The sequence below is a fragment of the Serinus canaria genome, chromosome 1, assembly GCF_022539315.1.
Source record: "Serinus canaria isolate serCan28SL12 chromosome 1, serCan2020, whole genome shotgun sequence".
Classification (NCBI taxonomy): domain Eukaryota; kingdom Metazoa; phylum Chordata; class Aves; order Passeriformes; family Fringillidae; genus Serinus; species Serinus canaria.
This window is the reverse complement of record NC_066313.1, coordinates 27,356,003-27,372,801: the sequence shown is the minus strand read 5'-3', so window position 1 is coordinate 27,372,801 and position 16,799 is coordinate 27,356,003. Positions and strand designations below refer to the sequence as shown.

The window sequence follows — 16,799 nt, the reverse complement described above, 5'->3', positions numbered from 1 at the left end:
ATCTGTCTTAATGGTAAAAAAAATAAAGCAAAAAACCCCCAAACCTCAAAAAATCTCCGCAGAAGTCTATAATTCTTGTTTCTTTCTTTGTACCTGGAATTAAGATAATCTCAGAGATTCAGAGACTCTCAGGATGCATCATACCTGGGAGATACTAGAGAAGAAAACAGAAGGCTAAACAGGGACTGATCTAACTGCTGCCTTTGTCAGACAAAATAGTCAAAGTCTCCTCAGAGGACAGTGAAAGGACAAAGAGACAGCAGGCAAAACTTGTAACAAGGGAAAGTCCATCTACACATGAAAAGAATTTCTCCCCTTGTCCCAAAGGTGGTTCAGGGTGGGACAGGTGTCAAGAGATGCTGGGGAATTGCTGCCCTTGAAGGTGTTCAGGGCTGCCCTAGCAGCCTGATCCTGAGCACCCTGGTCCCATTACCCTTGATCAAACCTTGCAGTTAGCCCAGTTCTGAACAGAGACATAGAGAAACATTCAGAAACACAGGATTAAAGCTTGCTGTGAGTCTGTGATAACCCTGTATTATGGGAACGAACAGAAAGTTACCATAGTTTCTGTAGCCCTAGTTCCTCTTTTGGGTTTACACCAAATTGCCAAATGTGATTTCCATTAGCTGGGAGTCATGTAATCTTCAGCTTGGTACAGGATATAGCTTGCAATTTCGCTTCATATTGCCCTGGTTTGTAACTTTTTGGTGTTGTTGCAGGTAAATACCACCCTGTGTATTAAGGAGGATGGATTTGAAAAGCCAGTTTAGCCCTTGACAAGCAAATGGTACCCAGTCTCTTAGAAAGACTCTCCCTTTTATACTTTCCAATTAGTTTTTTTTAATATTATGACCATTTTTGCCAGGACAGCACAATGCTTTACTGGGTGATCTGTCACCCACTCACCTACCCAACATGGAAGAACCTTCAGCTTCAGTCCACACTCTGCTCTGGACATGCATGTGCCTTGTGCACACTGAATCACAGGGTAGGTTTTTTGATGCATTCCATGGCACATGTGCATCCTGAGATTCCCTGCCAAAGTAAAAGAGATGGAGTGAAACCTACTTATGCTCCTTCAACCCTCTGGAGGATTTTCCAGGAGACATTTCTTCCACAGTGACAGAAATCTGTCTGTTTCAAAGGAAAATGAGATGCTGCCTTCTTCATGTTTCTCAAATGTGTGATTCCAGGTATATGCCTGTCCTGTGCCAGGTCTTGCCTTTTTAATGTTTTGAAGCCATCCAGAAGGGAGAAGTAAGATAAACATAGCTATAACTCTGAAACTGGAGATAGAGCTGGGTGACATCATGCAGTCATGCCTGCCAATTTTGTTACTCACTCTCTGTTTTCTTTCCTTCTTTCTTCTGTTTGTCTGTCTCTCTTTGTCTCTTTCACCAGTAGCAGCCCTATTATTACACGGATGTCCTGACTGTGGGGTGTGCTGTGGGTGTTGGCTGCTGCTTTGGGACACCACTTGGAGGCAAGTGGCTGTTCGGTTTCCTTTTCCTCAGGTACCAAAAGACTCTCCCACCTAGTCCTCTTCTCCTCTGCCCCTCTCCTGCACCACATTTTTGATGTGACATTTACTTTGGACAGAAACACTTGCCTTTAGTGTTTTCAGCCTCCCCAGTATCTCTGACAGTCTTTTTTCCACATGTTGTCCACTTTCTGGAGGCAAGAGGAGAAGGCTCTCTAGAGCAGTGGTCTCCAAATTGGGGTGATCATACCCCAGGGGGTGCACAGGGTGATCTGCTGGGTGTGGGAAGGAAATACTAGAATTTCTATTTTTTTAATATAAAAAAGTAAATAGATTAAACTTCACTAATATTAAGTATTTGTACTGACAGTAGTGCCCTAATATGTCACATGGCCACTTGTCACATGCAGTGCATGAGGTGTAGAGTTGCTCCCAATGTGGGGGGTTAACCATGGTGCCTTCAATAATTTATTCTCTTTCAGCATATTGCAATGAATTGCAATTGATGTGTGCCCACACTGGATTAAGTGGATTTATGGATTATATTATCTAGTGTTAATGAAACTAATCCTCACAAATTGGAAAAGTGGCTTTTAAAGGTTCCTGCAAAGAGGCTATGGACTGAAGATAATACTAATAATGTGAGCACAGAGAAATGACAAGAAATGGCAGAGCTGGCACTTCTAGCACAGGCCCTTATTCAGTCCCATTATGAGGTACAAACAATGGCCAGCTAATCAGATCTGAGAGGAATTTGGATAAAAAAAAGATTAAAATTATCAAAGGTTATTTTAAATATGAATTTACATCTGCTATTGTTAACAATGAACTTTACCCTGTGTGTGTATTGTGCTTTGAGAAGTTAAGTAATGAGGGTATGAAGACATCAGAATTAGCAAGACATTTCAAATCTAGGCATGCAAAGCATGAAGACAAACCTCTACAATTTTTTCTGTGATGTTTCAAGCCGTGTGACATTCAATCCAATACTGCACAAAATTTCACTGAACCTAATGACAAATGTGTAGAGAAGCCTCCTTTGAGGTCTCTTGCTTTGCAGCAAAAGAGAAAATGCCACACACCACAGGGGAAACACTTGTTCTTCCTGCCATAAAATGTAAAACTGGCTGTGACTGTACACAGAAAGCAATAGGGCAGCAAGCTAAAATGTGTTCCTTCATCAGTAAACACTGCTGGAAGATGCACAGCAGACATTGCTTAAGGTTTGAAGAAACAAGAGTCTGTACAAATTACACAGTAGGAGAGGTTTCCTGTGCAGCTGGATTGGAGTACAGATGTTTCTAAAATGCCTCAGATGATGGTATTTTCCAGATTCTGTTTCAATAGTGAAATGCAGAACTTCTTTCTGTGAGACACTGAAAGGAATCTCTACTACAGACGCTGTATTCTCAACAGTAAATTACTTCTTTAATAAAAAATGTTTTAAGGAAGAGCTCTGCACATGTAAAAACTGTGGAGCAAAATAAGAGAAGAATTGGGGGGTAAGGTTACCTAGGCACCACTACACCTGGAATCCATGCCCTGCAGTGTTCACAGGTGAGCTATTGCAGTAAAGAGATGGGAGCCAGACACGCACAAAGTGCTGCAGGATGTTGTTGATGTGGTTCATTTAATAGAAACAAGACCCTGAAAGAGTAGAATTTTCACAATACTTCATAACAAGATGGGAAATGGCCATGAAAATCCTACATGCATTTGCTGGTTATCTGATGGCAACTTTAGAGAAGAATAGAATTTAAAGTCCAGTTGCACCTTTTTCTTTTACAAAAAGACATGTGTTCTGAATTTGCTGATCTTTTCTGTGATGACAAGTGCCTGTCAGTAGATTGCTACCTAGCAGTTATTTTTGAAAAAGTAAACATACTTAATGTACTTCAAGGTGAAAGTGATGTTCTAACAGTGGGTGAGAAACTGCTTTTCAAAAGAAACTTGTGGAGGTTTTGTGAATCTGTTGCCAAATACAATGTAAATGTCTTAGCTACAAAACCTGTCACTTTATATATACTCAAAAAACTTGAAAACAAAAATTTCTACCTTGCAAAAAATCTTCAAGATTATGATTTTCAGTGGGGTTTGAACCCACTTGTTAAAAATTAAAAAATTCAACATCTTCTGATTATTTTGCAACGACAAATGACTGATATCAGGGAGGATGAAAATTTACTACCCAAATTTTAATAAAAATCTTTGCATATGTGGTAGGTGGGATTGAAAAAATAGCATCATGATTTAACCAGCACGGCCGATACATTTCTTGCATTTGGATCTATGTGTCTTTGTGAGATATTCTTTTTAGACCAAGTATCAAAATAATTAAGCATGGAACCAGACCTTAGACTCCCTGTGTCACAAAGCATTAGGATTTTTTAAAGAAAAGAATATTATTATTTTAGTGAGAACAAATTTTTTGTTCCATTAATAAATAAAACAAATTTTTTTTAATTATGTTTATTTCATCTTTATCTCATCCTTGTTTATTTTCTATTTTGGTGCGTGTTTGATATTGTACACAATATTTTAGTACAGCAGTATATGCGCATTAATTTTAAATAAATACACTTAGGAGGGGAGGGTACATGCTCAAAAACCTTTTATTGGTAGGGGTGCATGATAAAAGAAGTGTGGAGACCACTGCTCTAGAGAGCTGTTTAGAACCCTCTCTCATGCTTCTAACATGGCACTTGTTATTTTAACTTTGCTCCCTTTCCAACCCTTTCTAGGGGTTCTTTTCAGCATCGAGGTCACCTCCACTTACTTTGCTGTGCGCAATTACTGGAGAGGCTTCTTTGCAGCCACCTTTAGTGCCTTCGTGTTCCGAGTCCTGGCTGTCTGGAACAAGGATGCAGGTAAGCTAAGAGCCATTCTGCTCTCTTTGCACACAGGTTGCTCTGTTCATGCATTATTTTCCATCTTTCTCAAAACCACAATGATGTTTTTTATGATGTTTGAGACTTCTGCCACAGCACAAGACTTCCAGCAGCACAGAAGGAAGGAGAAAGGGAATTGTCTTGCCATCTTGTCAGCTGTCTAGCCCAAGCTATTCCTAAGAGAGCTGGGGTGTATCTAACTCATAAATGACAGAATGTAAAAGACCCCCTGAGGAGGGATTTTTTTGCCCCTACGCAGAATGGCATCCAGGCTACAAACACAGAGAAATCCCATCACACAGGATGTAATCCTTGCTGGAAAAATCATGGCCTGCTTTGGTCATCTGTTGACTAAAAACAGGTAGTCAAGAAAATTGAGATGATTGAATGATTAGGAGAGTACAGGATTGGTGGGATCTGATTGAAGGTCCTGAAAAAATAAAGTGTTTCAAGTAACTGAAAAACATGAGAGTTGCAGACATGTGTTGCAGACAGAAATTGCACAAGTCAGGCTTGTTCAGGAGAGCATCTCAGCCACTGTGGGCATAGAGTTTTGGTGCAGAAGGCTGCCATTTCTATGTAAACTTCTTCCTTATAATGCCTTTATCTTTTATTCTTACAATTATATCTATTTTATTGAGCTCCATGTGGGCAGTTTATTTACTTAAAACTGCTATAACGTCTCTGTTGACTTCACAGGGCTGGATTTTTTTTGAGGTTTGAATAATCTCTGGAATATAAAAAATGACTACACTTTCTACAATGACTACATTCTTCTGAATGTAGAAAGTGACTACATTGTTCTTTGTGTAGCACTGCCTAAAAGTCAGCTGTATTTAACCTTTGGATCTGTCACACAAAACCCAGAACCCCTATCTTTCTGTTCTTTCCAGAGAAAAATATAAGAAACTCAAAGACAGATAACAAGAGATAATTTCCTGTCCTTTACTTTGTCTTTTCTGACTCCTTTTTTGGTCTCTCAAATCCCTAGAAATTAGTTTAATTTCAAATCACTAGAAATTAGCTTAATCCTGAATCATCTTGACTCCTGACCCTTCTTCAAAATCATCCAGACATCTTTAATACCCATATTAATGGCTCCTTAAGTTCTTCTTCATTGACTGTCTAGGTTAAAAAGTTCCATGATCCAACTGGCTGTGAAAAATCATTCCTTTTCACAGTTCTGTATTTTCTTTGTCTTGTCAGTCTGCTTGTCCTTGTATTAAGGGACTAGGAACTTCTATCTAGCTAAGTAATTCATTATTTTATGATCTTTTATCATATCTGCTCTAACTTGCCTTTCATGTCTTTTCTTGCTCATTTATTTCCCTTCAAAAGTTACACACCCAGTCTTTTCAGTCTCTGTTCATGTTCTATTATGCTTGCTACCAGGAAGAAGGAGGTAGGGAAGTGATCACATCAGAATGACAGATGCAAGTAAGTTGTGTAGCATCTCACCAAAATTCTTTTATTTCTTAGACCCACAGGATCTTTGCCGATTTCTTGATACTCATGGCTTTGTTGGCTGGCCCTAAACCATTATCTGTACTTTCCAAATTATTTCTGGTTATTTGCCAACCACTCTGGTTGGCTGCTGCAGCTTGAGTCCCTCTTTGCCAGTCATGGAAGGCTGGATTTCTGCAATTTGCAGGATTTCTGTTTTACCATGTCCCCAGCTTTCATCTTACTTGCCATAGGATTTCATGCCTTGCCTTCCTCCTGCTCCTTCTGGCTCCTTCTACACATGGCTCAGTGTTATCTAAAGTTGAAATCTATTTTAAAATAAATGTTCACATTAACTACTCTCCCATTCCTTTTTACTTCTAGCCTTGTAAGAAAAGGAAAAGATACTCTAAAGTAGTACATTTTGTAGTCAATGGAGAAAAAATGGCTTAGACATTTAGTTTCAGGGTGGCTTAGTCACTCAGGAAAGAGGATGTAGACAGGTAGGATGAATCTCTGTGGAAATCTCTTTCTCTCCTGTTGGAGTAGAAATGGAACTAACAAAGACCCAGACTAATTGCTGTGCCTGTTTTCCTTTCCTCTGGTCATCTTTGCCACCCTGCAGCAAAACTCTTTGAAAACGAGTTCACTATACTTTTTTAATGCTCTGCCATTTAGTGGCTTGGATTATCTATTTCCTAAAACTGAATTGAGATGGTCACTTTCTTGGGCTGATCTAACAAAAGAGAGGGCACCCTGCTTTTCACCTTTTCACTTTTCATCTTCCATCCCTGAGTGTTCTTTTAACCCTCGCTGGTGTCACCTGGGTTTGTTGTTCCCCTCAATTCAACTCACTTCCCTGGCAAAGGAGTAATCCAGGGAAAGAGAAGATAGGATTTCTGGCAGGTTTTAATGAGGAAAAGGCCAGGAGGGAAGGAGCAGGAGGAAGAGACAGGGAGCAAGATCTTCCCAATTTGGATAGTAGAATGCAGTTTTAGGCTTAGCTATCTTAGGTAATGTAACCCACTGAGACCTCATTAAATTATTACTCTTAAACTAGTTCTGTCTGACCAAATAACAAGTACTTAATGCTTCCTGTTATTACCATATGCTAGATTTTCACTGCTTCTTTTATTTCCTCATTGAAAAAATAATTCCTTCATCCAGGGCAAGGTGGGATTTATAGCCACCCTCATTCAGCTGCGCTTCCAGTCTGATTTATCCTTCACCTGTTGGCGCACAGATTTTTATTATTTCCCCACAATAATGCACCTCCAGACAAAAGCAGCTCAGGTTTGAACATTCCATTGTAGCAGAGTAGCACTACCAGGAGGGGTGAGCTGGAGAAGATGGGCCTTAGCTGATCTTTTACATCTCTGATTTCTAAGCCTTTCATTGTTTTGGTACCAGTCAGAAATTTTGAAGCTGTAACTTCAGTGAAGACCTGAGTTTTGTTTCTGGAGGCAATCACAACTGTGAGAAGTGATACAGCTTCCTCATTATGCAGTCACTGCCTGCCTCAGCAGAGACCTCTCAGTCAGTAAGGATACCAGGAAAAGCTTTTTTTTTATAATGAATAGATGGTAGAAGACAAGAAAGAAAAGAAAACAAAACCCTGTAAAAATCAGGGATTGTTGCTAAAAATAATGCATACATTCTCTGAAAGCAAACCTAGACCATCTAGAGTGCTAGGGCTGCAAGTGCTCAGAAATAGAACCTACTAAATCAGAGCAGTCTGCCAATCTGTAATAATGTATATAATGTCAAGAAAGCCCAGAGGAGCATGTATAAACAAGTTTCCTTGTCCTTACCCCTAGCTTTTATTGCATTTAACTTCTCACCTCATTATTTTCTTCCCTCCTCTACCTTTGTCTCTCACAGTTACCATCACAGCCCTCTTCAGAACAAACTTCCGCATGGATTTCCCCTTTGATCTGCAAGAGCTGCCAGCATTTGCTATAATAGGGTAAGCTCCCAGGAAACTGACACCTTGCCCTACAAAGGTTAGAATGTGATCTGTGTTAGGAATTCTTCTGCCAAAAAGTTACATACATCACTTTTAGTCACTTTGGTTGTCGCAAATAAGGCTTCTATTTGTTGGAATTCTTCCTTCAGAACTGGTGCCCATGTATCACAATGGCTAAGGAAAGAAATATGGGTATTATTAAGGTGTTTGTTATTTCCTTTCCATGTAGCTTTTTCAAAAATGAGGCTTGGAGGTAAAAAAAAAAAACAAGTAAATCTAACTTGGTCAAAATTCTGGGAATAGTTTTACTGAATGGCTCTTTAATTGTTTTGACATTATCCCCAAATGAACTGATCCAACAAGTATGGCCTTTTCACATGACAAAGATGGAACAAAAGATTTAACCTGAAGTTTCCTTTTCACAAGCTCAGAATGATTATCCTTTTTGAGAGAGGTTGGTATACCCAACATGGTGACAAGAGTAACCAACAGTAATTGGATCCAGTGAGAATAATCATTCATTTGGAGGAAATGAAAGAATAAACTTAAGGGAAATGAAAATTGGGAAATACTAGAGAAAAGATGAATTTGGAATTACTATGGGGAAAAATCTGTGGTTAGAGCTTGAGGGAGGCTCTAGGGAAATCACTTCAGAGCAGTAATGAAAGGAATACACTGTAGGAACAAACGCCTGTTCTGGTGTTGTGAACATATTCTCTTGCAAGACCTCCATCCAAGACCAGAAATATATTTGAGGTTTTCCAGCCTATTTTAGTAGGCTGCTCTCCCACTAATTTACTTGAATGTGAAATCAAGTGGGGTTTTTGAAGACATCAGCTATATTGAAAAATCTGTGAATACACAGGAGCTCTTGCTAGCAACATGTATTCACTTTGTTCTTCCCTTTTACAGACCTGCCTAATGAACTTGGAGGAATCTACTGGTTTAGACTGGCTAGGAAAAGCATAATCCTTGTCATTTTACAGCTGGTTGTTAGAATGCAAAACTTCTTGTCACTATGTTTTGGACAGAGTTGACAGAGCTGGCTTTTTTCAGCATTGCACATAGGCTAGGAAAGGAATATATGACAACTGCAAGAGGCTTTCAAATGCCTGGGTGTCCAATGTGGTCTTTAAAATAAAAAACAACCCCAAAGGCTTGGATAGTCTTGGATAAAGCCCTGATGCCAACTTGGAATGCTCCAAATTCTCTTAACGTTAAGTCTCAAAGTTGAACTCTCCTTCTACCCAACATATTTCTTCACCTTCAGGTGGATCAAGCACTATCAATGGGTAGACCATGTTTTTCTGTGTCACCAAATGTTAATTTGCATAATCTATACAGAAGGAGCACTTCCTGCTTACTGATAAAATTATAGACAGGAATGGAGAGACCTATATTTTAAGATAAAATATTAAAGAGCAATTCAGTTAACTGTGCAGTCTTTAGGCTTATATTGCCTAAGGGACTGGTCTATTTTAAACACTGTTCTAATCAGTGTTGGCTAAAATATTGAAGGGTAATTCATTGAACATGTTTGTCTGTGAAAAGCTTTATATTTAGTTTAAACGTGTTTCTGTGCAATTTTTAAATGATAAAGCAGGATTATTTTCCATGTACAATGTTTTAAGTATAATAAATAATTCATTAAATGAGATTTGGCAAAAGCATGCATAACATATAACAAAGCAGAAGTCCATTAATTTTAGAAATTAATAGAATGAAAATATTAGGTGTTTATCCTCAGTATTATGTGGGTTAATGCTTGCCACCTAAAATAAAGCTTCCCCTTACCAATTGTAAATGCAGTCTTTTTTTTCACTCTTCATTTCTTTTCAAGTTTAAGTATTAGGCACTATTTATCCAAGTCTCATTAAGCTACAGAGCCTAAGGATAACACCAATTCTTAGACAAGCACACTTCTTTTCTTACTTTATTAAAATCAGGAGCACAGCTCCAAGTGATTAGAATCACAGAGATGATATACTTTGCTTTAGGCACAAGAGTTCCTATCACTTTTAGTAATTGTTGTAGGCGTATAATTTTACTGAATCAGATTTAAAACTCCCCTCATTTTTACTATTTTCTGTTCCAACCTGATGTTTAAGTTCTGACAATACTGCTCTTTGCCCCGTTGCTCTTTCACGAGCCCCCACTGAGAACTGTCAGTCTCCTTTTAGAAAGTATTTTATAGATTTTCCCCTCTCAGCAAGAGAAAATTGGTAAAATGGTAGTGTGCATGACAGAGGTCCAAAATAATTTCTCCCCTTTCATCAAGGAGTCGATATCTTCAAATGAGCTGCTGCAGGAGTAACTCTCTAGCTGACATTCAAAAGACGTCACGGGCAGCTGAAGATTAAACCACTTAAACTCATTTTCTTGTTTGATGGTTTGTATATTATCTGTTGTTTGGCATGATTTTATTTCTTTTTCTCCATTTTAGCATATGTTCTGGATTCCTTGGAGCCTTTTTTGTTTATCTCAATCGCCAAGTGGTCCTGGGCATCCGACGTCATAAAGCCCTGAGCCAGTTTCTCACCAAATAGTGAGTGCTTGTGAAGATATTCTCTTTAGGGACCGGATTCTTACACCCTACTGGTACTGGATAGTAGAAAATGCTTTCTGGAAGACAGCAGACCTATTTCATGTGTAAGATAGTAAAAATATGAGAAACTGCTCCTGCATGAGAGTAAGATCTCTGCAAACATCAAGAGAATTTTTCCTGCACTGGATTTTCCTTTTGATCAGCCTCCATAGTTTCAAATAGCTTCTTGATTTGGAAGGGACACTGCAATATTTGTTAAGAGGATAAGGCAAAGTTTTTATTGGACAGAAAATATTTTTAATTAGAAAATCAATGATCATGCTTTTTAAAATCATGCTGTTTCTGGTTTGTTTGAGTTTTTTAGGATCTGTGAAAAATTCAACATTATTTATATTTCAGGAAAATTAAATACAGCTGAAATCTAAGTATGTTTCTAAAGTATATCTTTGTTTTTTAATCAAAGTGTTGGCAAAAATGTTAGGAATATGCTCAATTGTTATGAACCAAAACCTGAAACTGATAGTAGCCAAATAGTGTGAAATGCAGCATGGAAGAGAAATGCAAAATAAAATAAGAGTCTTGACAATAAAGTTTTTACAGGACACTTGAAGATACTTTTTTCCCCTCTGCATTACAGTCCTAACCTCCAAAGTTCATAACTTGTACAAGAAATGGTGGCTAGCTGTAGAGATAGACCTGATACTGTGAGAATTTTTGAAGTTGAGAGGCATGGAGGACTTTTTTCTTATCCAGTTGCAGGCCTGACCAGAAGAAAACCTCTAAATAAACAGAAGTTCAAATTAGCTTACTTTCTTATGTGGAAGGAAAACTGTCTTTCTTCATCACGTAGCCTTACCCACAAACAGCAGCAGGGCTATCAAATCAAGTTAATAAAGAAGTAGAGCCAAGCCTGAAAAACAGGAATCTACTTTTCACTGATTTCTCAGAATTTTTTAGGTCCTTAGACTGAATCAAATAAAAGGTTATATTTTGTCTTCCTAAATCTCAGCCAAAGCTTCCTATAGGAAACAGTAACTTGCCAAGGGACACATGACAGGATTAGTCCAGCACAGGAAAGCAGTTTAGGCTCATGCTGTCTCCATGCTTGTGAAGGGTCACAGTGCAGCAGGGCATTAAATTGCCAGTAGCAGCACTCCAAAACAATGGATACAAATACAGAGAGCTTCACAGAAACAGCATTCCTAGTCCTGAACTGATGGTGCTGCAAGAACAGAATGTGAGACCACATTGTAATAAACTTTTTCCTTTACAGCCGACTGATATACCCTGCGGTTATAACCTTCTGTATAGCGTCTGTGACATTTCCTCACGGATTTGGGCAGTTCATGGCAGGAGAGGTGAGACTGGAAACTGTTTTTCCAATTCTGTGTAGTTCTTTGGAACGTTGTCTCCTTATCTTCTGCCCCAATAACCTTGTGTCGGGGAAAAGGGAAGAATTGATATGATCTCTGCTACGTCCTTCATAGAAAACTTGAAAAGGTCCACTCTTCTAAGAAAATAATAAGAAAGATGTTACTTCATGTGTAAAAGTAATTATTCACTCTTCTAAGCAAATGATAAGGAAGATGTTACCCTGTGTGTAAAAGTAATTACCTCTTCACCTGTTGAATAAAGTTCTGTCTGTCTTCCTGAAGATTAGAAATGTGAATTAAGTCTCGCAGTCATGAATTTCCACGGTAAAAATCTCCTCTGCCTCCTTGTATTAGAGATAGAATATTTACTCCATCTGATCTCATGACTCATACCTGTTTTTTTGCTGTTTAGTTGATGCCACGGGAAGCCATCAGCACTCTCTTTGATAATTATACCTGGATCAAACACTCTGGGGACACCCAGATCCTAGGGAAATCTGCAGCCTGGATTCATCCTAAAGTCAGCGTCTTTGTCACCATCCTGCTCTTCTTCCTCGTGAAGGTAGGAAGTCCAGCTCACCATAACCCTTTTCCACTCAGACTGAATGATTTTCCCTTTTGTAAAGCAGTTTGTGAAGTGCCAGTGAGGAGCTGCTGGGTATTGAATGCAGCACTACAGCTGCAATGGATTCCTACATCTTCTGATGTGATGTTTGTCCACCTTGAATTACCGAAATTATTAGGGAATAGTTTCCCTAATACAGTAGTCTTTTCTGCTCCCTAAGTCATCCTCCTCATACATCCTGCTGAATGACCTTTGGTGTCCACTGGATAGTAGCTGGTAGGGTAAACTAAATCAGGAAAGATTTCTCAAGTTCCAACAAAATAAATACTTAACTAAAAAGCTCTCAGATGATTTATGTTTTATCTAAATGAGGTCTGAAACAGTCTATTTGATATTCCTGACTTCAGATATGGGACAAATAGGAATATGCAAGCGCAATCAATAGCTGTGTGAGGCTCAAGGATTTCTTAGCAGCCCATCAAAACTTGATGGAGAAATGCAGCTGGGAACAGTTTTGCTCGCTTCCTAGAAAGCAACAGCAGATTAAAAATTCTGAGCTAACATGGTCTGTAGAAGTTGAAACTGTTTAGCCTCTGAACATAGGACAGAGAAAAAAAGACATTTGAAAGAAGAAAACATCATATTCCAATGTTCAAAATAAAAGTAGCAAGGAGGTTTTCCTAAGATGAAAGATAGATAGATAGATAGATAGATAGATAGATAGATAGATAGATAGATAGATAGATAGATAGATAGATAAAAAAATCATAGAATAGTGCTAATTCTTTTATTATTTATTTCTTGCAAAGGGGCAGAAGAGTTGAGGCCACCTTGCAGTGTCAGTTGAAAATTTTGGTAGATCAAGAACAGCTATCAATGACAGATTGACACAACTGTTTCCACCTAAAGTAAAACACTCTATCAATTTCTGACAGGTAGTTAAGGGTTCTCCTTCTGTGATAATTCTTATTACAGTGTACCAAGCAGAAAACATCTTGTCCACTTGAAGACAAGAGGAGTGCAAAAGAGGAGGGGACTGGAGGGTGTGTCTGCCGTGAGTCCCTCTGCCTTTGGAGCAGCTGTTCCCTCAGTCACTAGATTCATTGGCATTGTCCTGCTAACCAAAGGCTTTCTCTACTCACTAGATAGCTGCTCTTGGTTTTCTTCTGGATATTTTCAGCATTGGGATAGACCACATAACCAAGAAACTGCTATTATGACTCTGGGCAAAGGTCTGGCCTGATTGTCCACTACAGAATAGTCAGTTTTCAGCTGTATTTGGCCAGGTTTGGTACTGCAAAGACAGAGCTCAGTTAGCAGTACTACACCTCAGCAGCTTTCTGGTCTCTGTAACCAGACTGGGCACAGAGTGGGGCAGCAGGAAATGCTACTGCTGCTCAGTAACAACTGCACCCTCTGCCTCTGTTCTAGTTCTGCATGGCTGTTATTGCCACCACGATGCCAATCCCCTGTGGAGGCTTCATGCCTGTTTTCGTATTGGGTGAGTTTCAATTTTGTTTTGCAGCATATTCATCTGACAGGGGGAGAGAATAGAGACACTGCCTACACACCCAGCAGGGTTCATCTGGCATATGAGGAGTCATCATTTGATGTCTATGACAATCTGATTAGCAGTCAATAGACCAGCCTCTGGGTCTCTGCTTTTGACATTTCCTCAACCCCCTGAAACCAAATGCCAAGTAGGTAATCCCTACCCTTTTACATAAGGAAGGCCACACTTGGGGAGACATGCTGAGCCATGGCCTTCTAATCTCTATGCCTCTTCACTTACAGAGAAACTTCTATCCTACAATTAATAGTAGCTGCTCCTTTCACCCCTGAAAGCCAGCCAGAAGAGATAACCTCAAAACTAGTACCTGCAATGTAATCTAACTCCTTTCTTCTGACTGAAATGTGATAACATAAAAAGTTTATTGACTTTTAACTGGTTTTAATTCCAATAACAACACAAAAAAAATTCAAAATAATGTGATGCTAATGTTATGCTTTCTCTCTAGAAAGAGAGGCTGTGTTAGACAGAACTATACAAGCTCATGATGTTCAGCATTAAGTACCCAAAGCTCTCAAATGAAATAGGGTGCTCTAAGGACTTCTGAGTTCTGGCAGGCAGCAACTGAACATGAGGCAGTAACCATGCCCTTGCAGTGATGAAGGCTAACCAGCATCAGAGCTGTATAGGTGAAGACCTAGACAGCAATGCAAAGAAATTGTTTCTAAGCATTCAGCATTTTGGATACAATTCTGGAACACTGTGCCTTTGTGTCCAGCAGTCCAAGAGATCCTTGAAGACTTGTAAAACCTGTCTGAACAAGACATGGGTGAGTCCATCTCACTTCAAAATCAGCCCTTTTCTGTGCAGGGGTCAGAGCAAGACCTCCTGAAGTCCCTTCCCACAAAAACTCTTCTGTAAGCTATGATTCTAATGCTTAGACATTCACAGAATGAGAGTCTAAAGGGCCTCAACTGTGATCTGGACTGACATTGTACAAAGTCTGAAAATATGTCCTCCAGCCTGGGAGTCACAGCTACTGCTGTGCCTGGTGTGCCCAAGAGAATGAATGAGGGGTCAACTGTATTTACCAATCTTAGTACTCTTTTTTCTTCTTGGAGTCTAACTTCTGTATTTTGTAACTGAGAACTACTCTTTCGTTACCAGTGTCATTTTAATGTAAGTTTAGGCTTCGTTTCTGTTAGAAAATACCCAAGTGATTGCACAGCACAGACTGGATGTTCCTTAAATGTTAACTCCCTAACTGTCAGTGATATTTTGTAGGTGCTGCATTTGGACGTCTCATTGGGGAAATCATGGCATCGCTTTTTCCCAACGGGATCCTCTTTGACGACATTCTCTACCAAATCTTACCTGGAGGGTATGCTGTCATTGGTGAGCCTCCACGTCTTCCTTTTTCCTCACCTGGTCCCACTGCTGTAATTTTCCTGGTTGACATGATATGCTGTTTCTATATGACAGTCGTCTTCTCTCCCTATTTTCTCCTACCTGGGAAAGGTGCAGCAGCTTTGACAGGAGCGGTGAGCCACACTGTCTCCACCGCTGTCATCTGCTTCGAGCTGACGGGTCAGATCTCTCACATCCTGCCCATGATGGTGGCTGTCATCCTTGCCAACATGGTGGCCCAGAGTTTGCAGCCCAGCCTCTATGACAGCATCATCCAGGTGAAGAAGCTGCCCTACCTGCCAGACCTGGGCTGGAATCACATAAGGTATAGTAGCAAAATAGGCAAGAAAATAAAGCAGGAGAGATTTAAGACCACAGAGAAATAAAAGGTTATGAAAAGGGTCCAGTACTTCAAAGGAATTAAGAAGGCACAATAGGCCTGCAGTAAGGAAAAACAAGTGTTGGAGTAGAAATAGGTTTCATACACAAAAATGGAGAAAAGTCCTCTTCTTTTTTTCACTGAAAGCACAAGTTTAAATGACCTGCAATGTTACTGAATTTGTATTAATACTTCCAAGTTGCTTCAGCTTAAAAATTTAAAAATCAGGAGTCTCGTTTATCTAAATTCAGTGGGGTTTGGATATTTCTTGCCCAGCAAATGTTTGAAATACTTTATTTGGATATTTTAATTGAAGCAAAACTCAGTTATTCCTATAAACATCTTCCCCTCTCTAGCATATATCATGCACATGGGTATGTATATAAAAACCATCTATACATATATGAATACATGTGTGTATTTCATGGTGAGGGGTAACAGAGTGAAATACAACTGTAATGGAAATCCAGTTAATCTGTATTTATCCTCTTGGAAAGTCCTTTGGTTACTCTCACAAAAGATCATTTGACAGCTGTATTTTTAGCACTTTCAAAAAAAGTAGTCATTTGGGTATTTCTTTAGGGAATTTATGTGCTCGACATGTTTAATATGCTAACTCTTCCTCTTATCCTCCCCAAATTCACAGCAAATACAATATCTTTGTTGAGGATATTATGGTCCAGGATGTGAAATTTGTTTCCTCCAACTGTAAATACCGAGACTTGCAAGAGGTTCTCCAAAGCACCACAGTGAAATCTTTGCCTTTGGTGGACTCGCCAGGTAGGCAATGTGGAGAAACTGGTCCTTCCTGAGGACTGTCTCAGCTGGGAGAAACTAGCTTTCAAAGTACGTGGAATGAAGCAGGCAGTGTGACCTACCACATTAAAAAAAAGTCCTAAAAATCTCCCACTGTGGATGATGTATGTCAGACAGCTGTATCAGCTGGCCAGACAGGGAATCTGGAGTGTGGGCAGTGAAGCAGATCCAGTACATAAGGGAGGTATGTGGGAAGTCTGTAGACTGAACTGTGACAACAGGGCCCTCCTGGGATCCTGCATGAGGCAAGAGCATGCGTGGGGTGGCAGAGCTCAGGACAGGGAGGTCCTTTCCCACAGCCCCACAGCCTAGGAGCCACCACAGGACGGGTCAGTGACTCTTGTACAGCTCTAGATAGTACGAGCCTGAGCACCTGGAAGAGGGTGGGAGGAGAAAGGGGTGATGTGTGGAAGGGGACCTTCAAAAC

At 39.7% G+C, this 16,799-nt stretch overlaps 1 protein-coding gene across 1 annotated transcript in view; it reads left to right on the top strand.

The window, feature by feature from the left end:
• The window catches only part of CLCN1 (chloride voltage-gated channel 1), a 59,204-nt gene that overhangs the window by 35,019 nt on the left and 7,386 nt on the right, over positions 1-16,799 (top strand). The window contains exons 8-15 of the mRNA XM_050981591.1: positions 4,222-4,347; positions 7,693-7,777; positions 10,221-10,322; positions 11,596-11,680; positions 12,108-12,257; positions 13,692-13,761; positions 15,055-15,502; positions 16,203-16,336. Coding sequence (XP_050837548.1) covers positions 4,222-4,347; positions 7,693-7,777; positions 10,221-10,322; positions 11,596-11,680; positions 12,108-12,257; positions 13,692-13,761; positions 15,055-15,502; positions 16,203-16,336 — 1,200 coding nt within the window. The remainder of the gene's footprint in view (positions 1-4,221; positions 4,348-7,692; positions 7,778-10,220; positions 10,323-11,595; positions 11,681-12,107; positions 12,258-13,691; positions 13,762-15,054; positions 15,503-16,202; positions 16,337-16,799) is intronic.